At 43.3% G+C, this 25,844-nt stretch overlaps 2 protein-coding genes across 17 annotated transcripts in view; both read left to right on the top strand.

Moving 5' to 3' along the window:
* Clip1 (CAP-Gly domain containing linker protein 1) overlaps positions 1–25,844 on the top strand; it is a 149,965-nt gene that overhangs the window by 88,480 nt on the left and 35,641 nt on the right. For 8 of the 16 annotated variants that reach the window (XM_045132042.1, XM_045132041.1, XM_045132039.1 and 5 more), the window contains 6 exons: positions 932–1,048; positions 9,248–9,305; positions 11,786–11,860; positions 12,998–13,154; positions 18,787–18,952; positions 19,038–19,253. In XM_045132042.1, coding sequence (XP_044987977.1) covers positions 932–1,048; positions 9,248–9,305; positions 11,786–11,860; positions 12,998–13,154; positions 18,787–18,952; positions 19,038–19,253 — 789 coding nt within the window. Of the gene's footprint in view, positions 1–931; positions 1,049–9,247; positions 9,306–11,785; positions 11,861–12,997; positions 13,155–18,786; positions 18,953–19,037; positions 19,254–21,725; positions 23,994–25,844 lie in introns of all 16 variants that reach the window. The other 8 variants (XM_045132049.1, XM_045132044.1, XM_045132047.1 and 5 more) reach the window with 2 other exon arrangements.
* Positions 5,059–7,592, top strand: LOC123454031 (ribosomal protein S6 kinase delta-1-like). Its single transcript, XM_045132051.1, is given in 3 exon segments — positions 5,059–5,989; positions 5,992–6,706; positions 6,708–7,592. Coding segments are annotated over 3 exon segments (2,271 nt in total). The 5' UTR covers positions 5,059–5,151; the 3' UTR covers positions 7,426–7,592.

Here is a 25,844-nt window from a genome sequence, read left to right as displayed (position 1 = left end):
CACTACTCTCTTGTTTATATAAGGATTATGTATACAAGTGGACCATGAACTCTGAGGGCTTCTTGACTACTGTAATTTATCATGCTATGATAAGTATATTCACAACAAATGTAAGGTCACGAACCTAATCCATGCATTGTCACATAGATTTCATTGGAGTTTCTTCCATGCTACAACAAAAATACCATTTCTCCCCTACTTTTGTGAAGTTGGTGGAGGGGAGATTAATAGTGTCTTTCTTTGTAACCCAGCCTAGCTTTGAATTCAAAATCCTCTTGTTACCAGGGTTATAGGCACGCACCATGCACCACCATATTTGACTATACCCCTGTGTGTGTTTTGTGTAGCAACAGACTGGCCTGGAACCCACTTTGTAGCCCTGCCTCAGCCTCCCAAATACTGGCACTTTCTGCTTTAGATCATGCTGGTATGCCAAATTCAGGTATAAATAAATATCATGTTTTGACTTTTTAAAAATAGCCTATTAGGGCTGGAGGGATGGTTTAGTGGTTAAGGCATTTGCCTGTAAAGCCAAAGGACACAGGTTTGATTTCCCCAAGACCCACGTTAGCCAGATGTACAAGGGGATGCACGCATCTAGAGTTCTTTTGCAGTGACTGGAGGCCCTGGTGCACCCATTGTCTCTCTCTCTCTCTCTCTCTCTGTCTGTCTCCCTCTTACTCTGTCAAATAAATTCATTGATTAATAAAATATTTTTTAAAATAGCCTATTAGATAACTATACCTAGATTTGAATATTTAAAAAGCCATTGGCTCCTTAGAATTAAACAAAAAAAAAGAATCACTTCTTTCAGTTTGTTTTTGTTCTCATAATTTCATTTACATTTGATTTACTTTTTCCTTATCATTTTTTTTTGTTTGTTTCTTTTCTGCTCATTTTTTTTTTAATATCATGCTCCTGTGTGTGTTAGGCTAGTAGCATTACCCAAGAGCTGCAGGAGAAAGAGCTAAAGCTTACTAACCTTCAGGACAATTTCAGTGAAGTCAGTCGAGTGAAAGAGACTTTGGAAAAAGAACTCCAGATTTTGGTAAGTACTGTTGGGAATCTGAATCTGTGTTTCCTTCCCTTTACTGTTTAACAAAGAACAGTCTCCAGGAAGGAAGAAATCTTGCAGGTATTCTTCATAATGTTGATGTACATTGAGTATTATTTACTGACTGATAAATGACTCCAGGAGAATCAGATAGAACCAAACTAGTGATAACGGTAGGTACTATTTTTGTTCTTTTCAAGTCTGTTTTGTGCCTCTGGCAAAGCACTTCTTTGGAACACTATTGACTGCTCAGCTTCGCTAAACACCAGAGACCTTCCCAATCACACATCCAGCACAGTAAGGCTTCATGGTGAGGTAGGCAGCAGCCTTCCAGCTCTTTTGGACTTCAGCACCCCCTCTTGGCAAGACTGAGTGCCATCTAATTGAACTTTTCTAGTTGTATCCCTCCTTAGCAAACTGTTCTCCCTCTCTCTGTATATGCAATGTACACATGTGTATATATTTTTTCCTTTCTGGTTTGTTGAGATAGGGTCTCACTGTAGCCCAGGCTGGCCTGGAATTCACTATGGAGTTTCAGGCTGGCTGTGAACTCACAGTGATCCTCCTACCTCTGCATCCTGAGTGCTGGGATTAAATGAGTGGGTCACCATGCCTGATTCCCCCCCCCCTTTTTTTTTAGCCTTTTTCTCCTTTTACTTTGCCTCCTGAACCACAACTTCACCTTAATCAAGTTGTAGACAGTGGCAATGGGAGAATAAAGTTCTAAACTTACTGAAAAACTAGATGAGAAACCATAGTTCTTAAAGGCCAGTTGTCTCAGCTCCTGTGCGTGCTTCCTGTTCTTTTATTACTGTGCTTTTTTGGTGATCACAGTGGTGAGTGTGACTTTTTTTTTCCCCCTTATTTAAATGTCAGTGTCAGCAAGGAGGTGCACGCATCTGGAGTTCGTTTGCAGTGGCTGGAGGCCCTGGCGAACCCATTCTCTCCCTCCCTCTCCCTCCCTCCCTCCCTCCCTCTCTCTCTCTCTCTCTCTCTCTCTCTCTCTCTCTCTCTCTCTCTCTCTCTGCCTATTTACTTTCAAATAAATAAAAATTTAAAAAAAATGTCAGTGTCAGTCTGGAGAGATGGCTCAGTGGTTAAAGGCTCTTGCTTTAACCCACCCTGGGTTCGTTTACAGTGCCCATGTAAATAAAGCCCAAAGTGGCTCATGTGTCTGAAGTTTGTTTGCAGAAGGCCCTGGTGTGCCCATACTTTTTCTGTCTGTCTCTTTTTCTCTGTCTCTCAAATATATAAAGAATATTTAAATGTCAGTGTCAGAAATTTCTATCTTTATTTAAGGCAAGGTCTCACTTTGCCCAGGCTGACCCTCACACTTGTGGCAGTCTTCATATGTTAGCTTTCTTAGTGCCAGTGTCTGAGTAACATCTATGAGCACAAACTTCTACCTTTTTTTTTTTTTAAAGGTAGTAGTATCTCACTCTGGCCCAGGCTAACCTGGAACTCACTCTGTAGTCTCAGGGTGGCCTCAACCTCACAGTGATCCTCCTACCTCTGCCTCCTAAATGTTGGTATTAAAGGTGTGCACCATCATACCTGGCTCAAATTTCTACTTTTCTTTTGTTTGTGTTTTTCCAGAGTCTCATTCTAGCCCAGGCTAACCTGGATCTCACAGCAATCCTTCTACTTCTGCCTCCCAAGTGCTGGAATTAAAGGCTTGCAACCATGCCTGACAAATTCTACTTTTAGAATATGATAATTAGGGCTGGAGAGAGGTTTCAGCAGTGAAGACGCTTGCGTGCGAAGCCTAAGGACCCAGGTTTTGAGTCCCCAGAACTCACATAAGCCAGTTGAACATGGTGGTGCATGCATCTGGACTGTGTTTGCAGTGGCTTCAGCCCCTTGTGTGTCCATTCTCTCCCTATTCCTCTTTCTAATAAATAAAAATAATTTAATTTAGACATCATGATAATTATATAGCTGAATTGTTTAGTGGTAGTCACTGTACACATAAGGCTATATAGATGTTATTAATGAAGAAAATTTGAAATTTGGTTCTTTTCTTACACTAAAATTTTAGGTACTCAGTAGCTACATATGGCTAATGGCCATGGGGCAGTAGAGGATATTTCTGCCATTGCAGAATGTTCTGTTGGACAGTTCTGGCATGTAATATTTTAGTTACGTTTTGTTGATTTGGCATCCCTTAAGAAGAAAATAGCTGGGCATGGTTGCACATGCCTTTAATCCCAATACTTGGGAGACAGAGGTAAAGGGATCACCATGAGTTGGAGGCTAACCTGAGACTACATAGTGAATTCCAGGCTAGCTTGGGCTAGAAGGAGATCCTACTTTGAAAAAAAAAAAAGTTTGAAATTCCACATTTTTCTGTCCTTCCTAATCCTCTAGAATGCCTTACTTTTTTCTGCCTTCCCCCCCCCCCCCCACCGAGGTAGGGTCTTGCTCTAGCCCAGGCTGACCTGGAACCACGCTGTAGCCCCAGGGTGGCCTAGAACTCAATGCAGTCCTCCTACCTCTGCCTTTCAAGTGCTGGACTTAAAGGTCTGTGCAACCACTCCCAGCTTTTTAAATTTTTTATTGAAAACTTCCAAAATATGAACAGTATACCATGATCATAATCCCTGCCTTACTTTTTTTTTTTCTAAGACTGTTCCCCTATATGTTCTTGGGAGTATACAAGGCATTTAAAGTCTGGCTTTTGGGATAAAACAGGTGGATAGCTTGTGGGCTTTGATGGACTTGATACTCATGTACCCTTCTCTTTATAGTCCTATAGTTAGAAATACTCATTTAAAGTAATTCTCTTGGGGGCTGGAGAGATGGCTTAGCAGTTAAGGCATTTGACTGCAAAGCCAGAGGATCCTGGTTCAATTCTCCAGGACCCATGTAAACCAGATGCACAAGGTGGTGCATGCATCTGGAGTTCATATGCAGTGGCAGGAGGCCCTGGTGTGCTCACTCTCTATCTCTCTCTTTCTCAAATACATAAAATATATTTTTAAATAAATTAATTAATTCGCTTGGGTTGAGGAGCTGGCTCAGTGGGTAAAGGTGCTTGCTTGCAAAACCTGCCTGCCTGGGTTCAATTCCCTATACCCATGTGAAATCAGGCACACAAAGGAGTGTATGCATCTAGGGTTTGTTTCCGGTGGCAAGAAGCCCTGGTGTGCTCATACTCTTATCTCAGGATGCCCAAGAAGTGGTTTTATCTTAGTTTACTGTCTGTTTCCAAAAAGAGACCTTGGGGCCAGAGAGATGGCTTTGCAGTTAAGGCACTTGCCTGGGAACCCTAAGGACCCAGGTTCAATTCTCTAGGTCTTAGGCAAGCCAGATGCATGTGGTAGGGCATGTGTTTGGAATTCATTTGTAATAGTTAGAGGCCCTGGTGAACCCATTCCTTCTCTCTCTTTCCCTCCCCCTCATCCCCGCCCTGCTTGTCCCTAATAAATAAAGAAAAAAGAAACTTTTTGTTGGGACCTTGAACAGTGGGTGACAGAACTTTTCCCTTTAAAAAGTTATATAGGGGGGCGGGGCGCGGCGGGCGGGCGGCTGCCCGGCCGGCGGTGGGGCGGCCTGCGCGGCGCAGGGGAGGATGAGCTCCCCGCGGGACGGAGCGCCGACCTGGCCCTCTTCTACACGGTTACCGAGCCCCGGCGCCACCCCCAGGGACACACGGTGTACAAGGTCACCGCCCGGGTGGTTTCACGAAGAAATCCAGAAGATGTCCAAGAGATAATCGTATGGAAGAGGTATAGTGATTTTAAGAAGCTGCACAGAGAACTATGGCAGATTCACAGACACTCATTCCAACATTCAGAATTGTTTCCTCCATTTGCTAAAGGAATAGTTTTTGGCCGCTTTGACAAAACTGTCATCGAAGAGAGAAGACAGTGTGCCGAAGACCTGCTACAATGCTCTGCCAATGTCCCTGCTCTGTACAACAGTAAACAGCTGGAAGACTTTTTCAAGGGTGGAATCATTAACGATGGCTCGGAATTAATTGGTCCTGCTGATGCTTACCCCGAGCCCCTCACTGACACCTGTCCCGAGGGCAGTACAGAAGGACAGTCAAGCCCCACTCGCGAGAGGCTGTGAAGAGAAGGACAGCAGAGTATCTCATGTGCGCAGAAAGCGTCTCCAGCCTCCGTTGCAAGCCTCAGCTGGAGGACGCATCTCAGCCTCCAGGATCACTAAGTTCAAGGCCCTCTTGGAACCTAAGGAGCCCTGCCGAGGAGCTGAAGGCCTTCAGAGTCCTTGGGGTGATTGACAAGGTTTTACTTGTAATGGACACAAGGACAGAACAGACATTCATTTTAAAAGGTCTAAGGAGAAGCAGTGAGTTCAGCGGGAGCCGGAAGACCATCATCCCCTGCTGCGTGCCCAACATGGTATGTCTGCACAAGTACATCATCTCTGAGGAGTCGGTGTTCCTCGTGCTGCAGCTGGCCGAAGGTGGCAAACTCTGGTCCTATATCAGTAAATTCCTAAACAGATGTTCTGAAGAAAGCTTTGACATCAAGGAAATGAAGAAGTCCGCACCTGGTAACATTGCTCCCCCACAGCCATCTTGTGGGCCTCAGGACGGCAGTGGTTCTGAATCCAGAGGGAGCGATGGAGGGAGCATGCCCAGAGTTCTACCTTTGAAGACTAGCCTCACTTCAAGTTCTCAAGAGGACAGCAACCAGGAGGACGAAGGCCAAGACAGCTCTCCAAGATGGCCTGACTCTGGCTCCAGCTCTGAAGAGGAGTGCACCACTAGCTATTTAACACTATGCAATGAATCTGGGTGGGAAAAGATCAACCCAGGGTCCTTGAATGAAGAGCCATTCATGAAGCCTGAAGGGGGTGATGTTGGTCCTGGAGTTGTTGAGCATTTCCCAATAGCCCTTGCTGCTGACAGTGACAGCCTTAGCACACAAGTGAAATTCTTTCCCGGAGATGACCCAGAAGCAGTTCGTTGTCTAGGAACCTCGATTCCCTTACTCGGTCGAAAAACAGTCCCACGGAATTCTTTAGGATAGACAGTAAGGACAGCGCCAGTGAACTTCTGGGGCTTGATTTGGGAGAAAAGCTGTGCAGTCTAAAGTCAGAGCCTTTGAAGCCATTCTTTCTGCTTGAAGATGGAGACAGCCCTTGCAGGAGTTTTGATACCAGTGAAAGCAAGGGAGAGTCTGAAGCTCAGGACACCATTAGCAGGGGCTCAGATGACTCAGTCCCAGTTATTTCATTTAAAGATGCTGCGTTTGAGGATGTGGGTGGTGCTGAAGAAGGCAGGCCTGATCTTCTGGTAAATCTACCTGGTGAATTGGAGGCAACAGAAGAAGCTTCAGCAGTGGGACCCACCACCTTTTCACAGACCATTGCAGGCAGAATAGAAAGTAAACTGTTGGAAGCCCCCGACGTGCTATGCCTCAGGTTGAGCCCTGAACCATGCCAGGCCCCAGAGGAGCCGAGTGACTCTCTGGGGCCCCAGTGCTGTGGCATCCAGAGGCGCCATGAGCAGGAGGATCTTGGAGTGTTATTCCAGGCAGCTGCTGATCATAGTGGCTCAGGAGGCACATCTTTGCTCTGCAGCTCTGGTCCTGAGTTTCAAAGACTTGGAGCAATGGGGACGGCAGTAACTGCAGATGATGCAGGGGAGAGCTTATTCCGTATTTGTAGTCGGCTCTCGGGCTGATGAACACGGCACAAGTATGGACACTCCCCACGTGGAGGAAGTGCTTCTGCCCACAGGTCACATGGATGATCTGGCTAGAGGCACTCCGGCTTCTTTATTCCAGAGAGACTCTGAGACGAAGGAACAAAGTGGGTTAGCAGTAGCAGGAGACAAGGAAATCCATCAGATTTTTGAGGACCTTGATAAAAAGTTAGCACTAAGCTCCAGGTTTTACATCCCAGAGGGCTGCATTCAAAGATGGGCAGCTGAGATGGTAGTAGCCCTTGATGCTTTGCGTAGAGAGGGGATTGTGTGCCGCGATTTGAACCCAAACAACATCTTATTGGATGATAGAGGACACATTCAGCTAACGTATTTTAGCAGGTGGAGTGAGGTTGAAGATTCCTGTGACAGTGACGCCATGGCAAGAATGTACTGTGCCCCAGAGGTTGGAGCAATCACAGAAGAAACTGAAGCCTGTGATTGGTGGAGTTTGGGCGCTGTCCTCTTTGAACTTCTCACTGGCAAGACTTTGGTTGAGTGCCATCCAGCAGGAATAAATACACACACTACTTTGAACATGCCAGAATGTGTTTCTGAAGAGGCTCGCTCACTCATTCAACAGCTCTTGCAGTTCAACCCCCTGGAACGCCTGGGTGCTGGAGTGGCCAGAGTTGAAGATATCAATTCTCATCCATTTTTCACCCCAGTGGATTGGGCAGAATTGACAAGGTGAAGACCATGTGGCGTGGTAACAGCTCACATACGCAGATCTCCTGTAACCAGCATTTCTGGCAGAAGGGTCGTGGCCTCCTTTACAGTGTGCCGCAGCCAGAGAACAAGGACTTTGGAGGGAATGAGGAGGCTAAAAGATCTGTCCACAGTTACTGTCTGGACAAGACATTAGCTCATGTTGCTAGCAGCTGTTATATCTATACCTTTACCAGGCGTGACTGAATTTACATCTAGGGACACAGGTATATTGCAAACCCACCTGAAATAGGACTGCCCTTCAAGATGGCCCTCTGCTAGGAAGTGTCGAAGGAAGTTCCACTTGGGACGAAGACTTTTCCAAGGCAGCTAACCATGTTTCTGCTAACCCAAGCTGGTTGATATGATCACATTACTATCTGCCAAATAACACTTAAGGTGATTTGTGAACAGTGTCACCTACAGGTCGACAAAAAGAGAAGTACAGAATGCTTGGAAGGAACCCACGCCACGAGCACTTTTGAATGGGACCCAGGTGGTGTGGGAGAGCACGCCGTGCTGCCTCCTGTAACCACGGGCCACTGCTACCGCGGGCTCGGGCCGCCCTTCTTCCCGCCATGCCTTTGTCGGCCGTTCTCCACCTTTGGCTGTTTCTCTCAAGTTTTCTTTTGCACTCCTGTTCACACACATGCAATGAAAAAGGGAAGGGGTATTTATTCCCCCAAATTGTCAGCTTTACAAGGACTAAGAAATCATGAAAAAATAAATTGGTAAAATTAAAAAAAAAAGTTATATAGACTTAGATTCATGACATTACACTCCAATTTAGTTGAAGCTTCTCAGGTTATACTTAGAAAAAATCAAGAACTCTGGGCATGGTGGCACACACCTTTAATCCCAGCACTCAGGAAGTCGAGAGGTAGGATTGCTGTGAATTCGAGGCCAGCCTGGTATTACAAAGTGAGTTCCAGGTCAGCCTGGGTTAGAGTAAGACCCTATCTTTAAAACAAAACAAAAAAAAAGCCAGGTGTCGTGGTACATGCCTTTAATCCAGCACTTGCGAGGCAGAGGTAGGAGGATCGCTGTGAGTTCAAGGCCACCCTGAGACTATAGTGAATTACAGGTCAGCCTGGACTAGAGTGAACCCCCACCGACACCCCCAAAAAATCAGAAATTCTATTTATCTGTTCGTTTGAGAAAGAGAGAATGGAAGAGGCAGGCAGATAGAATGGATATACCAGGGCCTCCAGCCACTGCACTGTAAACAAACTCCAGGTGCATAAGCCACCTTGTGCATTGGCTTATATGGGTACTGGAAAATGGAACCTGGGTCCTTAGTTTTCACAGGCAAGCGTCTTAACTGCTAAGCCATCTCTCCAGCCCAAGAATCCTATTTATTGTCTTAGGCTGACTCCGTCCTTCTACCCTTCTTTCTTTCCTCTTTCCTTTTCCTTTTTTCCCCCTATGGTTCTTGGGATTTGATCTAGAGTCATACATACTAGGTAAGCACTTTACCACTGAACTGCAACTCCAGCCTCAGATTTCTGAATAGTTGATTGCTACTCACATAACAAAGTACTCACATGTACCACATGTATATAAGCATATACTTATATAAGTATGTGCATTCAGACATTTGTATGCGTGAATGTACGCGAGGAAACCTCACTTGTGTAAGTGCATCTATGCACAATACACATTTGATAGTTCTTTGATACCTACCTGTTTTAAATATGTTCTAATGAAGCAAACTGAAAGTAAGTAGTAATATAGTTACAATGAGAAACACTTTTAATCTTTATTACTTGAAATCCTTGCATTGTGAATATATAATTCTTTTTCTTTAGAAAGAAAAGTTTGCTGGTGCTTCAGAGGAGGCAGTCTGTATTAAAAGAAACATGCAAGGTAAGTTTCACTAAAATATGAGCAAGACCGTCTGAGGGTGTGTTGTTCTCACACTGAGGCTGATATCCAGAGTGCAGAGTAGATGCCACATATAATCTGGGTTTTTTGTTTATTTTATTCTTTTTTATTTTGAGGTAGGGTCTTGCTCTAGTCCAGGCTCACCTAGAATTCACTATGTAGTCTCAGGGTGGCCTCTAACTCATGGCAGTCCTCCTACCTCTGCCTCCCAAGTGTTGGAATTAAAGATGTATGCCACCATGCCCAGCTTGTTTGTTTATTTTCTTTTTAAAAAATTATTTTTATTTATTTGACAGACAACAAGGGAGAAGGGGAGGGAGAGAGAAAGAGAGAGAGAATGAGAATGGGTGCGCCAGGGCCTCCAGCCACTGTGGACGAACTCCAGATGCGTGCGCCCCCTTGTGCATCTGGCTAATATGGGTCCTGGGGAATCGAACCTGGGTCCTTTGACTTTGCAGGCAAAGGCCTTAACTACTAAGCCATCCCTCCAGCCCTCTTTATTTTTTAAATATTTATTATTTATTTGGAGAGAGATAGAGAAAGAGAGAGAGAGAGAGGGAAAGAAAGAAAGAAGATGGGTGTACCAGGGCAAACAGATTCCAGATACATGCATTACTTAGTGCATCTAGCTTTATAGTCCTGGGGAATCAAACCCAGGCAATCAGACTTTGCAAGCAAGTGCCTTTAACCCCTGAACCATCTCTCCAGCCCTGCTTTTAGTTTTTCCATGTCGGGTCTTGTTCTAGCCCAGGCTGCCCTGAAATTCACTGTGTAGTCGCAGACTGGCCTCGAATTCATGGTGTTCCTCCTACTTCCACCTCCTCAGTGAGTGCTGGGATTAAAGGTGTACACCACAGTCTTTTTTTTAAAGCATTTTTATTTATTTATTTACAAGGGGAGAAAGGAGGAAGAGAAGGTAGGAAGGAGACAGGGAGGGAGGAGGGAGACAATGGGCATACCAGGGCCTCTTGCATCTGCAAACAAACACTAGAAGACACATGCAATAATTTGTGCATCTGGCTTTACATAGATACCAGGTCGTTAGGCATTGCAGACTAGTGCCTTAACTGCTGATCTATTTCTCCAGCCCCCTTCCACTTTTTTGTTTGTTTGTTTGTTTTTTCTGAAGTAGGGTCTTACTCTAGCCCAGGCTGATCTGGAACTCACTCTGTGGTTCCAGGCTGGCTTCGAACTAGAGCTCAAACTCACAGCAACTTTCCTACCTTTGCCTCCCAAATGTTGGGATTAAAGGTGTGTACCACCATGCCATGCCTGGCTCTTTCTTCTTTTAACTGAAGGCTTGTTCCATATTTAAAAAGTGAGTGTGGTTGGGCATGGAAGCAGAGGTAGGAGGATCACTGTGAGTTTGAGGCCACCCTCATTGCAAATTCCAGGTCAGCCTGAGCTAGAGTGAGACCCTACCTTGAAAAAAAAGTGGGGGGGAAAAAAAGGCAAAAAAGTGAGTGTTCTGTCAGGCTTGGGAGGCAGACAGTTGCCATTGGTTTGAAAGCAGCCTGTGGTCACAGAGTACATTTCAGGTCAGGCTGGGCTAGAGTGCAACCCTACCTTGACAAAAACAAAGAAACAAATTGAAATTTTATTATTATTATTATTAATTTATTTATTTATTTGAAAGAGAGAGAGGCAGATAGAGAATGGGCACACCAGGGCCTTTAGCCACTGCAAACAAACTCCAGACACATGTGCTACCTTATGTGGGTTCTGGGGAATGGAACCTGGGTCCTTTGGCTTTACAGGCAAGTGCCTTAACTGCTAAGCCATCTCCCCCGCCCAGAAACAAAAATTTTAAGATGTGAATATTCCTGGGAAAAGTTTTACCTTATTTACTCTTTAAAATTTTTGTATATATTTTATTTTTATTCATTTGAAAGAGAGAGACAGATAGAGAAAATTGGCATGCTAGGGCCTCTAGCCACTATAAACCAACTCCAGACACAAGTGCCACCTTGTGCATCTAGCTTACGTGATCCTGGGGAATCAAACTTGTGTCCTTTGGCTTTGCAGGCAAGTGCCTTCACTGCTAAGCCATCTCTCTCTGGCCCTTCATTTAAGCTTTTGGCATTGATAGCTTTATTGAATTTTTTTTGGGGGGGTTCAAGGTAGGATCTCACTCTGGCCCAGGCTGGCCTCGAACTCACAGCGATCCTCCTACCTCTGCCTCCCTAGTGCTGGGATTAAAGGTATGCGCCACCATGCCTGGCTTAGCTTTATTGAATTTTGATTGGAAGGAGGAAAGGGGTGTATGGAAGGAGATGCATGGGGTCTGCATGCTGTACAGATCTGGAGAGGCAAGAGAGCAGCACACTTGGCTTCTTAGAGTCACAGTGGTGTGGCTTACAATGGGACTTTTTAGTATTGCTGTGTTCTTAGATGGTACAAGACAGCCAAGTTTACACCTATGAAATGTGAAACATGTTAAACTTTTATCTTTATCCTAATAGAAACTGTAAGCAAATTACATCAAAAGGAAGAAGAGTTGTCTTCTGAATTGGAGAAGTTGAGAGAAAAATTAACAGGTAAGGAGGTATCTATGGTGACTGTTAGGATTTGAGATAGTTGTTATATGTTAAAATAATATACCTACTATCCAGGCATAACCTTGTCACTCAGTATGGTTGATATAATGTGATGAAATTGTTTGAAATCTGTAAAACTTGCAAGTCTTTTCTCTGTTTTCAAAAATTACCCCAGAATTTGTCACATCCGCTCCCACTTCAATCCTTGATCAAAGTCCAAAGTCTCTTTCATGTCGCCATATAGCTGACCACTTCTTTCCTGCTTTTGTCCTTATTGCCAGCACAGTAGCCATGAAGTCAGATCATGTCTCGTCTCCTCAAGGTCATCTAGTGGCTCCCATCTCACATACTAATAACTGTAGCCCTTCCTCCATCAAGCCCCATTGCCTTTAGGAGTCCATCCTGGACTCTCCTTCCTTGTTCTTGTTCTTCAGCCCCATCCACCTCCTTGCTGCTATAGGACACTTCAGGCCATGTCTTGTACTTACTTTCCTGCTTCTTCTAAGTATCACCATCTTAAAAGGGGCCTGTTGGAATCAGGTTCACATTGCTGGTAGAAATCACCCAACCAAGAGCAGCTTGTGGGAGAAAAAGAGATTTTTTTTGGCTTACAGGCTCAAGGGGGAAGCTCCACGATGGCAGAGAAAACAATGGCATGAGCAGAGAGAGGGTGGACATCACCCCGTGGCCAACATAAGGTGAACAGCAGCAACAGGAGAATGTGCCAAACACTGGCAAGGGGAAACTGGCTATAACACCAATAAGCCCACCCCCAACAATATACTGCCTCCAAGAGGCATTAATTCCCAAATCTCCATCAGCTGGGAACTTAGCATTCAGAACACCTAAGATTATGGGGGGCACCTGAATCAAACCACCACAGGATTTTAACCTCCCTTTCTCTTTCCAGCCACCTTTCCCTGCTTGCAGCTTTCCCTGTCCTAGCACTTCCTCTTTGTTATCTTATATTCATTTCTTTATCCTGTTTAATGTCTGTCTGTCTTGTTAGAATATAATAATGTGATTTTCATGAGGGCAGGGATTACTATCTAAAAATATCCCTAGGGCAAGGATGCATTCAATACATTTTTCTTGTTTCTAATATAGCAGTGCTTATTTTTTCCTTTATATATTCAGATATGGAAACAAAAATTAGAGAAAAGAATGAAAAAGAAGAGCAGTTGACAAAGACAAAGGAAAAATTAGAAAATGACATTGCAGAAATAATGAAGATGTCAGGAGATAATTCTTCTCAGCTGACAAAAATGAATGATGAATTACGTCTGAAGGAAAGGTACATATGATGTGTTAAAGAGAGTGTATATAAAGAGAGCATCTGCTCTGGATTAGGCTCAATAGTAAGATCTAGATGATGGGACAAAAGGCTCAGAGTTGTGTTTTAAGGCTCCCTGTCTCTGTTTCTTCCCCCTTTCCTTTCTTTTTTTTTTTTTTTGAGGTAGGGTCTCACTCTAACCCGGGCTGAACTGGGACTCACTCTGTATCCCAGGGTGGCCTTGAACTCATAGCAATTCTCCTACCTGAGTCTCCTAAGTGCTGGAATTAAAGGTGTGCCTTTTTCCCCCCTCTTTTTTTTTTAATTTTTTTTTAACAATATTATTTATTTATTTGAGAGCTACAGACACAGAGAGAAAGACACATAGAGGGAGAGAGAGAGAATGGGCGCGCCAGGGCTTCCAGCCACTGCAAACGAACTCCAGACGCGTGCGCCCCCTTGTGCATCTGGCTAACGTGGGACCTGGGGAACCGAGCCTCGAACCGGGGTCCTTAGGCTTCACAGGCAAGCGCTTAACCGCTAAGCCATCTCTCCAGCCCCCCCTTTTTTAATATTATATTATATTATTATTTTATTTTTTATTCTTCGAGGTAGGGTCTCACTCTAGCCCAGGCTGACCTGGAATTCACTGTTCTCAGGGTGGCCTCAAACTCACAGTGATCCTCCTACCTCTGCCTCCGGAGTGCTGGGATTAAAGTCATGTGCCATCATGCCCGGCTCTTTTTTTTATTATTAGTTTTTGGGGTTTTTTGTTTTGTTTTGGGTTTTTTTTTTTTTCTTTTGAGATAGGGTCTCACTCTAGCCCAGGCTGACCTGAAATTCACTATGGAGTCTCAGGGTGGCCTCGAACTCATGGCAATCCTCCTACCTCTACCTCCCGAGTGCTGGGATTAAAGGCGTGTGCCACCACGCCCGGCTCTTTTATTATTTTTAACTTTAATTTATTTTTTTTATTTGAGAAAGAGAAAGCATGGATATAACAGGTCCTCCTGCTATTGCCAACAAACTCCAGATGCATGTGCCACTTGTGCATCTGGCTTAGTGGGCACTGGGGAATTGAACGTAGGCCATCAGGCTTTAGAAGGAACTGTCATCTTCCTAGCCATTCTCTCTCCCTCTCTTTTTGCCTAGTTTTTCAAGGTAGGGCTTTACTCTAGCCCAGGCTGACCTGGAACTTGCCATCGTCTCAGAGTGGTCTCAAACACACAGTGATCCTTCTTCTATCTAGGCCTCCCAAATGCTGGGATTAAAGGTGTATGCCACCATGCCTGGGTCTAGCATGTTATCTTATACTCTTATAGAACACTAACCTTTCATTGAATTGGAGAGGAATAATTTTAAATATTTGTACTCTCCTCTCCTTTTTTTCTAAGTTTTGAGAAAGGGTCTCATTGTATAGGGCAAGCTAGTCTCAAATTCATAACAATCTTTCTGCCTTCACCGTTCAAATGTTGGATGAAATTACATGTCTCCAACAGTCTGTCCTCAGTTTTCACAATCTACTACATCACCTGAATGCCTAGAATATGATCTGCTAAATGAAACTAGAGAGTCTTGTCTTACAGAGATCAGTAACTATTAGTACCTCATATTTTTAATTTTTATACAATTTATAATTGAATTCACATCATTACAAGAATAAGAACAGTGTTAAGACATGAAGTTCCTACTGGAATTCTGTATTTATTTATTTATTTTTATAGAAAGAGAGAGAGAACAGAGAGAGAAAGAGCTGGGCGTGGTGGCTCATGCCTTTAATCCCAGCACTGGGGAGGCAGAGGTAGGAAGATCACTGTGAGTTTGAGGCTACCCTGAGACTACATAATGAGTTCCAGGTCAGCCTGGGCTACAGAGTGAGACACCTACCTCGAAAAACCAAAAAAAAAAGAAGAGAGAGAATTGGCCCTCAGCCATTGAATTCGAACTTGAGAGGTTTGAGCCATTTAATGGGCATGTGCGACCTTGCACTTGCCTCACCTTTGTGCATGGGATCTGGAGAGTAGAACATGGGTACTTAGGCTTCGCAGGCAAGCACCTTAATGGCTAAGCCAGCTCTCCAGCCCCCTACTGGATTGACTACAGGGCCTTTGGGCATGCTAGGCAAGCATCTACATATCCAGTCCCTTCAGGCATTTTTTTTTTTTTTTTTTTTTTTTTTTTTGGTTTGTTGAGGTATGGTCTTACTATCTAGTCTCAGAGTGGCCTTGAACTCACCGTGATCCTCCTACCTCTGCCTCCCCAGTGCTGGGATTAAAGGCCACCACGCCCAGCTCTTTCTCTCTCTTGTTCTCTCTCTCTTTCTCTAAAAATAAATAAATAAATACAGAATTCCAGTAGGAACTTCATGTCTTAACACTGTTCTTATTCTTCTTTCTTTTAGTTTTTGTTTTTGTTTTTCAAGGTAGGGTCTTACTCTAACTCAGGCTGACCTGGATCTCATTCCATTTCCAGACTGGCCTTGAACTCACAGCAATTCTTCTAGTTCTGCCTCCTAAGATTTGGGATTAAAGGCCACCACTCCAGGAAGGATTTTTTTTTGTTTGTTTGTTTGTTTTTATTCATTTATTTAAGAGCAACAGAGAGTGAGAAAGAGAATAGATGCACCAGGGCCTCCAGCCACTGCAAACACACTCCAGATGCATGCACCACCTTGTGCATCTGGCTTACATGGGTCCTGGGGAATTGAGCCTCAAACTGGGGTGCTTTGGCTTCATAGGCAAGCGCATAACCGCTAAGCCATCCCTCCAGCCCTAATTAATTAATTTTTAAAAACAGAATTCCTGGGGCTGGAGGGATGGCTTAGCGGTTAAGGCATTTGCCTGAAAAGCTAAAGGACCCAGGTTCGATTCCCCAGGACCCATGTTAACCAATTGCACATGGGGGCACACGTGCCTGGAGTTCATTTGCAGTGGCTAGAGGCCCTGGCACGCCCATTCATTCTCTTTCTTTCTCCCTCTTTCTCTGTGAAATAAATAAATAAATATTTAAAATTAATCAATTAAATTGCAAGTAGATAGAGGCAGGCAGAAGAGAGAGAGACAGAATGGGAACACCAGGGCCTCCAGCCACAGCAAACACACGCCAGATGTATGTACCACTTTGTGCATCTGGCTATACATGGGTACTGGGGAATCAAACCTGGGTCCTTTGGCTTTACCAGCAAACACTTAAACTGCTAAGCCATCTCTCCAGCCCTCTTTGTTTTTTGTTTTTTCTTTTGAGGTAGGGGGTCTCACTCTAGATCAGGCTGACCTGGGATTCGCTATGTAGTCACAAGGCTGTCCTTGAATTCACAGCTATCCTCCTACCTCTGCCTCCCAAGAATTGGGATTAAAGGCATGGGCCACCATGTTTAGCCCTTCAGGTATTCTAATAATTATCTCACCTACTGCCCACCATGCCTCTAAAACCTAACACTCAGTATACACTAATTTCATTTTTTAAAATATATTTTATTTATTTATTTATGAGAAAGAGAGAGAGAGAGGCAGACAGAGAGAATGGGTGCACCAAGGGCCTCCAGCCATTGCAAACGAACTCCAGACACATGTACCCCCCTGTGGATCTGGCTTATGTGGGCCCTAGGGAATAGAACCTGGGTCCTTTGGCTTTGTAGCCAAATGCCTTAACTGTTAAGCCATCTTCTCCAGCTCAAGATACACTAATTTCTCTTTGAGACAGGGTCTTATATGAGGATTTAAATTTTTTTTCAAAATAAAATGTTTTTATTTACCTGAGAGAGAGCGAGGGAGGGAAGGTAGGGGGAGAGAGAAAAAAAATAGGGAGAATGAGCATGGGTGTACCAGGACCTCCTGCCACTGCAAAGGAGCTCCAGATGCATGCGCTCTGTTTTAAGTGGGTACTGGGGAAATACAAAGAATCACCCTTTAACCTCTGAGTTTTTCTCCAACCCTTTTTTTAATTTTAATTTTTTTGTTGTTTTTTTCGAGGTAGGGTTTCAATTTAGCCCAGGTTGACCTGGAATTCACTATGTAGCTTCAGTCTGGCCTCGATCTCAAGGCAATCCTCCCACCTCTGCCTCCCAAGTACTGGGATTAAAGGCGTTTGTCACCATGCCTGGTTCCTTTTTAAAAATTTTGAGATAGGATTTCATTTAGCCCAGGCTGGTCTCATACTCACTATGTAGTGAGGTTGGCTTTGAACTTATGATCCTCCTGCCTCAGCCTCCTAAGTGCTAAAAGGTATGTACCTCTATGCTTAACTGGGTACATTAATTTCCTTCAAGCTGTTTAGCAAGTAGCCCATAGCAGAAAGTGCTATGTGGGAAGTGGGGCGGGGGTGTTGGTCAGTGGTAGAGTGTGATTATGAAAAAGGGATCTATAGGGTTTGCTCATTTGAAGAAAAAAAACCAAACATGACAAACCTGAGAATAACAGGAGTTTACTAACACTGGCAATATATATGTTAAAGTACATACAGAGCACCTACCAATAAACATGTATTGTTTTTGAAACAATTCCTTTTTATTTTATTTTTTTTAAGAGAGAGAGAGGGCATGCAAGGGCCTCTAGCCACTGCAAATGTACTTGACACTTGCGCCACTTTATGCATCTGGCTTATGCGGGTACTAGGGAATCAAATCTGGGTCCTTTAGCTTTGCAGACAGGCACCTTAACCACTAAGCTATCTCTCTAGCCCCCTATTGTTTTATAAAACAAAAATGTCAACTTGTAACAGACTTGTTTAATACTCACTAGTCAAGCACAGCTGATGATCTTGAGAGGAAAATACACCGAAGGCATATATACAGTTATAGAAGTTTTTACTATACATGTACCATGGATCTCCTACCTCTGCTTCCCAAGTGTCTGGAGTTCATTTGCAGTGGCTAGAGGCCCTGGCAGGCCATTCTCTGTCTTTCTCTCTCTCTCGCTCTGTCTCTTTCTCTCTCATAAATAAATGTTTTTTAAAATAAGGTAGGCATGGTGGCACACACCTTTAAGTCGCAGCATTTAGGAAGCAGAGGTAGGAGAATTGCCATGAATTTGAGGCTACCTTGAGACTACATAGTAAATTCCAAGTCAGGCTAGGCTACTGTAAGACCCTCAAAAAAATTATTCTTGGGCTGGAGAGATGGCTTAGCAGTTAAGGCGCTTGCCTGCAAGCCTAAGGATTCAGGTTCAGTTTTCCAGGTCCCATGAAAGCCAGATGCACAGGGGACACATGTGTCTGGAGTTCGTTTGCAGTGGCTAGAGGCCCTGGCGTGCCCATTCTCTCTCTCTCTCTCTTTCTAATAAATAAATAAATAAAAATAAATCTGGGCTGGAGAGATGGCTTAGTGGTTAAGGCATTTGCCTGTGAAGACAAAGGACTCAGGTTCGATTCCCCAGGACCCACATAAGCCAGATGCACAGGGGACACATGTGTCTGGAGTTTGTTTGCAGTGGCTGGAGTGCCCATTCTCTCTCTATCTGTCTCTCTTCTATCTCTATTTGTAAGTAAGTAAATAAATAATAAAATCTTTAAAAAATTATTCTCCAGCCAATTTATTTTGATTTGTTATAATTAACACAAAATTTAATATCATTTTTAGAATTATTAGTGTCTTTCTAATATAATGCTTAAATTTAAAACATAAAAAACTAACACCTTATTTTGAAATATATTCTAGATGTGTAGAAGAGTTACAGCTAAAACTTACAAAGGCTAATGAAAATACAAGTTTTCTGCAGAAAAGTATTGGGGAAGTAACTCTTAAAGCTGAACAGACCCAGCGGGAAGCAGCTAAAAAGCATGAGGAAGAAAAGAAGGAATTGGAAGGGAAATTGTTGGACCTGGTAAGGAGAGAATAAAGTGGACTGGCTAGGTGGAATGGGCATCTAGAGCCATATGACTTACTTCTTCCTTTGGGGTATTTTGCAGGAAAAGAAGATGGAAACAAGCCACAATCAATGCCAGGACCTGAAAGCTAGGTATGAAAAAACCAGTTCTGAGGCAAAAACAAAGCACGAGGAGACCTTGCAGAGCCTCCAGAAGATGCTGTTGGACACAGAGGCGAAGCTGAGGACTGCCCAGGAGGAGAACAGAGGCTTGATGCAGGAAATGGAAGAACTGAAAGCACAGGCTGACAAAGCCAAAGTATGTTCTGGGGGGAGAAGTGTTATAGCCATGTTGTACCTTGCTCAAGTTCTGTGCCAAGGCTGCAAGAGAGCATAGAAAGCAGTAGCAAGTGTGACAAGTCAACCTCTGCATGCATGTCAAGGTGGTAAATTTCCTTTGGCTTTAAGTATTTTGTGCCAGGTACTCTTGCTTCTCCTTGTCAGGGAGAGTGATGGCTACAGGTCTTTCCCCTCAGTGTACTCTGTACAGCCGTCACCATTCCCTGTGCTGCTTGTCTCCAGCTGCCACAGCCTCTTCTTTGGCCGAGCTCTCTCTGCTTGCTTGCAGTAGACTCTGGTACGAGAGCAATTCCTCTGATCATGGCTGAGCTTGCTGCTACCTTGCACAAGTATTAAGAGAAACGAGCCGCTAAAAGCAACAAGCAGGGGCTCAGGGAAACAAGTGAGGAGTTTCGAGACAGAGCTGGAGGAAGCCTCATCGGATGAATAGAGCTCCTGTAGGAAGACCTACAAGTGCCAAGTCTGGAGAGGGCTTTTGTCTATACTTAGAAAGGCTCTGTGAACTTACTCATAAGAAAGCAAAAGTACACCAAGACAATATTAGTTGACTAGAGTAGAATTTGATACATTGAATTTCAGTTTGTGGTGTCAAGAGTACATCTGTCTGCACCTCAACATATTCTTTGATTCTAGTGGCTTAACAGTTTCCTCTTGCTACTACAGTTTGATTTTTTTATTGCTCAAAATAAATACATGTCTGGAATATTTATTTGGTTTTTCAAGGTAGGGTCTCGCTATAGCCCAGGCTGACTTGGTATTCATTGTGTAGTCTCAGGGTGGCCTTGAACTCATGGTGATCCTCCTACCTCTGCCTCCTGAGGGCTGGGATTAAAGGCATGCACCACTTTTTTTTTTTTTTTTTTAAGAGTCAGGGTCTCACTCTAGCCCAAGCTCACCTGGAACTTATTCTGTTGCCTAAGCTGGCCTTGAACTCAAGATGATTTTCCTACTTCAGCCTCCCAAGTGCAGAGGCTTTATAGGCAGGCACAAGCCACCATGCTTGTTTGGTGTTTTTTTGTATAAAGTTCAGTTGTGTAAAATTCCAGGATTGTTCCTTTTCCAGAGTTACCATCTAGATATTTGGTTTTCCTGGATTTTTTTTTTCTGAATTTTAGTTACAAACCCTGGGGAATCTGTTAAGACCTAAGGGTATCACCGTAGGGAAGCTTATTTCTATACTTATAAATTTTATACACCATTTTAGGATGTAAAGCCTTTTAGTACCTGGCTTAGGAGCTGATGGTCTGGTATTGAGTATAAGAGCCATTAGTTATACAAGGCTATATAAATTTAACTTAGTTACATTTTAACAAAGTTGCAAATTCAGCTCCTCAGGTACATTCACTGCATCATGATCTCACTGGTCACATGTCTATCATGTTAAGTAGCATGAATACAAACATTTATTTCATCACAGAAAACTGGATGCACAAAATAGCACATGCATTGGAGTCCCATTTCCAGTGCCACAGTGGCAGGAGGCCCTGGCACTTCCATATTCTCTCTGTTCTGTCTGAAATTTAAATCGATGTCCATTCACTGACTGTCCTTTTTACTAAGTAAGATCCCTCAAAACATTGACATACTTTATTTTAGTCCCCTTTTGATTAAAATAGTCTCACTTTTGCCTGGTGTGGTGGCACACACCTTTAGTCCTAATACTCAAGAGGCAGAAACAGGAGGATTGCTATGAGTTGGAGGCTATCCAGGGATGACAGAATGAGTTTCAGGCTAGCCTGGGCTAAAGTGAGACCATGCCTTGAAAAAAAGCAATAAAAATTGTCACTTTTCATAGTTGTTTGATTTTGGGGGGAAGTGTGTGGAGAGCACTGGTGACTGAACCCCCAGGGCTTTGCAGATGCTAAGCATGTACTCTACCTGAGCCACATACACCCTTGTACTTTTAAACATACTTCTAGGAATCTTTTCTAAAATAGAAATTTTGAATGATGGGAGAGAACATTATGCCCTACTGTTAAAATCAAGCAACTGTGTGTGTGTGTTTTTTTTTCTTGTAGAGAGTTTTCAGGAATAATTTTACAAGTTGTTTCAAATATAAAACAAGTTAGGCCAGGCATGGTGGCACACACTTTTAATTCCAGCACTTGGGAGGCAAAGGTTAGGAAGATCACTGTGAGGTCGAAGCCAGTCTGGAACTGCAGAGTGAGTTCCAGGTCAGCCTGTGCTAAAGTGAGACCCTACCTTGAAAAACAAAAACAAATACAAACAAACAAAAGTTAATATACACTTTGCAAAGTCACATTACTTTTTATTGTCCCCTCTTTCCCTCTCATTATTCACATAGCTTCTATGAGATTTGTTACGAACAGTTTTACACTTTCACAATTTATGCTATATTAAGTTATTTGGGCTTGCATTTGTCTGCTTGATTTCATTTTGTTTCCATTCTTTCCATCTTTTGTTTCTGTAGTCGCTAACTTATTTGTTAACGTCAGCCAAAAAAGAAATTGAACTAATGTCAGAAGAGCTGAGGGGTCTGAAATCAGAGAAGCAGCTTCTTGCACAGGAGGGGAATGCTTTAAAGTTAGAGAAAGGTTCGCTTTTATCAAAGCTTGTAGAATTGGAGGCCAAAATTACTTTGCTTCAAAAAGACCAGCAGAAACTATGGTCATTAAACAAAACTCTCAATTTAGAGAAGGAGAAAGTCTTAGAAGAAAAGCAAGATGCCGAAAAGCTTTATCAGCAGGAACATGTCAATAAAGAAGCTCTGGCTGTTGAGAGAGAGAAACTGCTTACAGAAATCAATATTGCCCAGGAAGAGCTTTTGAAGAGCCATGTGAAAAACGAATCCTTGGAAGCCTCCAAGGCGAGCATGCAGCTGCTTATTGAGGAGCTCTGCTTCTGCAGAGACACTCTGATGGCCACGTCTGAGAAGGGTCGGGTAGAAAAAGAGCACCTGGAGGATCAGATCAAAAAACTCACTGCTGAAAACCTCGTCTTGGCAAATGACAAGGATGATGTAATTCAGAAACTTCAATGTGCTTATGAGGAGCTAGTCAAAGACCAGAAAGCTCTGGTGCAGGAGATGGAGGAGCTCACGAGTGAGAAGAAATCAGCAGCAGAGAAGCAGATGAACCTCGATAACATGTGCCTGACCCTAAAGGCGGAGCGTGAGAGCCTTCTCCAGAGCAACAGAGACCTGCAGTTTGAGAAGGACACACTGCGTCAGAGCCAGGAAAAGCTGAGTGCCAGCCTGGAGGCTACCCTTCAGGTCAAACAGCTTCTCAGCACAGAAGCTGGGACACTGCGCACGCAACTGGACTATGCCAACAAGGCCCTGAGCAAAGCTGAGCTCGAGATGCAGCAGCTTCAGGCCACCAATGCAAGCCTCATGAAGGTCCTGGAAGAGATCAAAGCCAGTCGGGCCATTACAGACTCCGAGTGCATCCAGCTTCTCCATGAGAAAGAGACGTTGGCTGATTCTGAGAGGAGGCTCATGGCTGAGAAAGAGGAGCTTCTAAATGAAAACCGAATCATCACTGAAAAACTCAGCAAGCACTCAGAAGAGGCCGGCCGTCTTGAAGTGAGCCTCAACAAGAGGATCACACAGCTGACTTCTGAGAAGGAGACAGCTTGTCAGAAAATTACCAGGCTTAAAAAGAAACAGGAGAGTCTCTTGAAAGAAAACTCAGCACTGGAAATGCGAACTGGAGATTTACTTGCAGAGAGAGAAAATTCAAGCAAAGCCATGGGTGATCTTAAAAGGAAATGTGACCAAGAGGCTGCAAACAGGAGAATCATTGTGCAGGAGAAGATGCAACTACTTGCTGATATTGATGCTCTGAAGAAAGAGCTTCAAGAGAGGAAAGAGGAAAACCAAGAGCTAGCGAGCAGCAAGTGTGACCTCTCTTTGATGCTACAAGAGGCTCAGAATGCCAAAAGGGATCTTGAGAAGGAACACACCAACATGATGCAAGCAAAGGAGAATTTGAATGCTGAGCTCAAGACCTGCTGTTGTGAAAAGAACATTTTGCTGAGGGATGGCTTGAACCTACAAGAAGAGTGTCAGAAATTAAATGAAGAAATGCATGAAATGCAGCAATCCTTGATCGTGGAGAAAGAAGCCAGAGCAAAGGAAAATGAGTCATCCCTATATGAAAACAAGAAACTTCATGGGAGAGTGGCAGTCTTGGAGCAGGAGGTAGAGGGGCTAAGAGTGTGTAATGAGCAACTCCAGTCTGAGAATTTTACATTAATCCAAGAGAAGACCAAATCAGAGCAAAAAATAGTAGAAATCATTAAAGAAAAGGAACTCTTGAGTGTAGAAACGGCTCAACTTGCTGCCAACATAGAGACTCTCAAAAGTGATTTTGCTACTCTTTCCAAGTCCAAGTTGGAATTGCAGGAACTTCACAGCTGTCTTACCAAGATTCTGGAAGACCTCCAGCTCAACCATGAAGTGGCTGTGGCTGAGAGGACCCAGTTGCTTCAGGACAACAAGGACCTCCTGGCCAAGAAACGAGAAATAATTCTGAGAAAGGATGAGCTCCTGGAGGAGAAGGAGAAGCTTGAAGAAAGCTACTTCATCCTCCAGAAAGAGATTAGCCAGCTGGCCAAAACCAACAGCCACATTTCAGCCAACCTCCTAGAATCCCAAAATGAAAACCGTACTTTGAGGAAAGACAAGAGCAAGCTTACCCTTAAGATTAGAGAGCTTGAGACTCTTCATTCATTTACGGTAAAGTGAGAGTATTGTGCGCCCAGACTACCTACTAACTCTGTACACTAACGTTACTGGCTTAAGTGACTTTTCTTCTTCGCAGCTTACAGAAAGCCACTGTGTTCAGTCAGTTGTATGTGTCTGTAGCTGTTCATTGCAGCCTGAAAAGGTGATTTTTTTTTTTTTTTACTAAATGTCTAATTGCAATAGTCTCTCTCCTTCAGAAAAAAAAAAAAAAACACTTATGTTTAGCTGGCATGATGATGCATACCTTTAATCCTAGCATTTGGAAGGCAGAGGTAGGAGGATTGCCATGAGTTCAAGGTCACCCTGAGACTACATAGTGAATTCCAGGTCAGCCTGAGAGAGAGTGAGACCCATTCTCAAAAAAAAAAAGAAAGAAAGAAAGAAAGAAAGAAAGAAAGAAAGAAAGAAAGAAAGAAAGAAAGAAAGAGAAAAGAAAAGAACTTAATTTTTTTTTAAGTTTAAGGAGACTCTTTGTTAACTGAAAAAGTAGAATGAGCAGTATTGAAATACGGTGTCTCCTATGTGCCTTTTAACAATTTCATTGAGTTTGTCCATTTGGAGTTGGAATATTCCACTGAACACTCCATGGCTTATAGTAGGTTATATGTAACAAAAGTCTATGAGCACACAGAAAATGAAATTATAAGCAAACACATTAAATGTTTTTATGATTATTTTTGCCACTTAACAGCTAAGAATTTATGCCTGTTTGTATATTGTTTTTTTTTTACAACTTCCATAATTATAGACAGTAAGCCATAATAATTCCCTCCCCTCCTCCATTTTTTTTTTTTTTTTCCAGGTAGGTTCTCACTCTAGTCCAGGACCTGGAATAGTCTCAGGGTGGCCTCTAACTCATGGCAGTCCTCCTACTTCTATCTCTCAAGTCCTGGGATTAAAGGCATGCACCACAACATCGGGTTCTTGTATACGTTTTGTTTGTTTGTTTCTTTGTTTTTGTTGTTTGTTTTCAACGTGGAGTCTCACTTTAGCCCAGGCTGACCTAGAATTTACAATGTAGTCTCAGGGTGACCTCAAACTCACAGCAATCCTCCTACCTCTGCCTCTCAAGTACTAGGATTATAGGTGTGTGCCACCATGCCCAGCTACATTTTTCTTTTTTATTCACAGCCACAATCATATTTATTACTCAGTTTCTCTCATGAACTTTTCATTAAATTCCTCTCATGAAACTGTTGAGCCTTATAATTTCCAAAATAATTTATATTTTGCTATGAAAAATCCTCAGCCTAAAATTTCAAAAGCCCTAAATTTGAAATAGCAAGAATAATATTTTAAACTGGATGTTGTGGCACACGCTTTTCATCTCAGCACTAGGGAGGCAGAGGTAGGAGGAGTGCCGTGAGTTCAAGGCCACACTGAGACTACATAGTGAATTCCAGGTCAGCCTGAGAGAGAGTGAGACCCGTTCTCAAAAACCACCTCCCCAAAAGAATAATATTTTTAAAAATATTTTATTTTTACTTATTTATTTGAGAGAGGGAAAGAGGCAAAGAGAAAGAATGGGCATGCCAGGGCTTCCAGCCACTGCAAACGAACTCCAGATGCATGTGCCACCTTGTGCATCTGACTGATGTGAGTACTGTGGAGTCTAACCAAGGTCCTTTAGCTTTGCAGGCAAGCACCTTAATTGCTAAGCCATCTCTGTAGCCCAAAAAGAAGAATAATATTTTAAACCTGGCACAGTAGATACAACAGACATTAAGGGCATTCATCTTTATTATCACTAAGTAATCTTTCAATTGTAAGTCAGACTGATGAAAGCATGCTTATCAGTATAATTTGGAATTTAGGTGTGGGTTTAGAAGGAAATTGCAGGGT

Source organism: Jaculus jaculus, chromosome 13 (assembly GCF_020740685.1).
Source record: "Jaculus jaculus isolate mJacJac1 chromosome 13, mJacJac1.mat.Y.cur, whole genome shotgun sequence".
NCBI classification, from domain to species: Eukaryota; Metazoa; Chordata; class Mammalia; order Rodentia; family Dipodidae; genus Jaculus; species Jaculus jaculus.
This window is presented reverse-complemented; position numbering and strand designations above follow the sequence as displayed.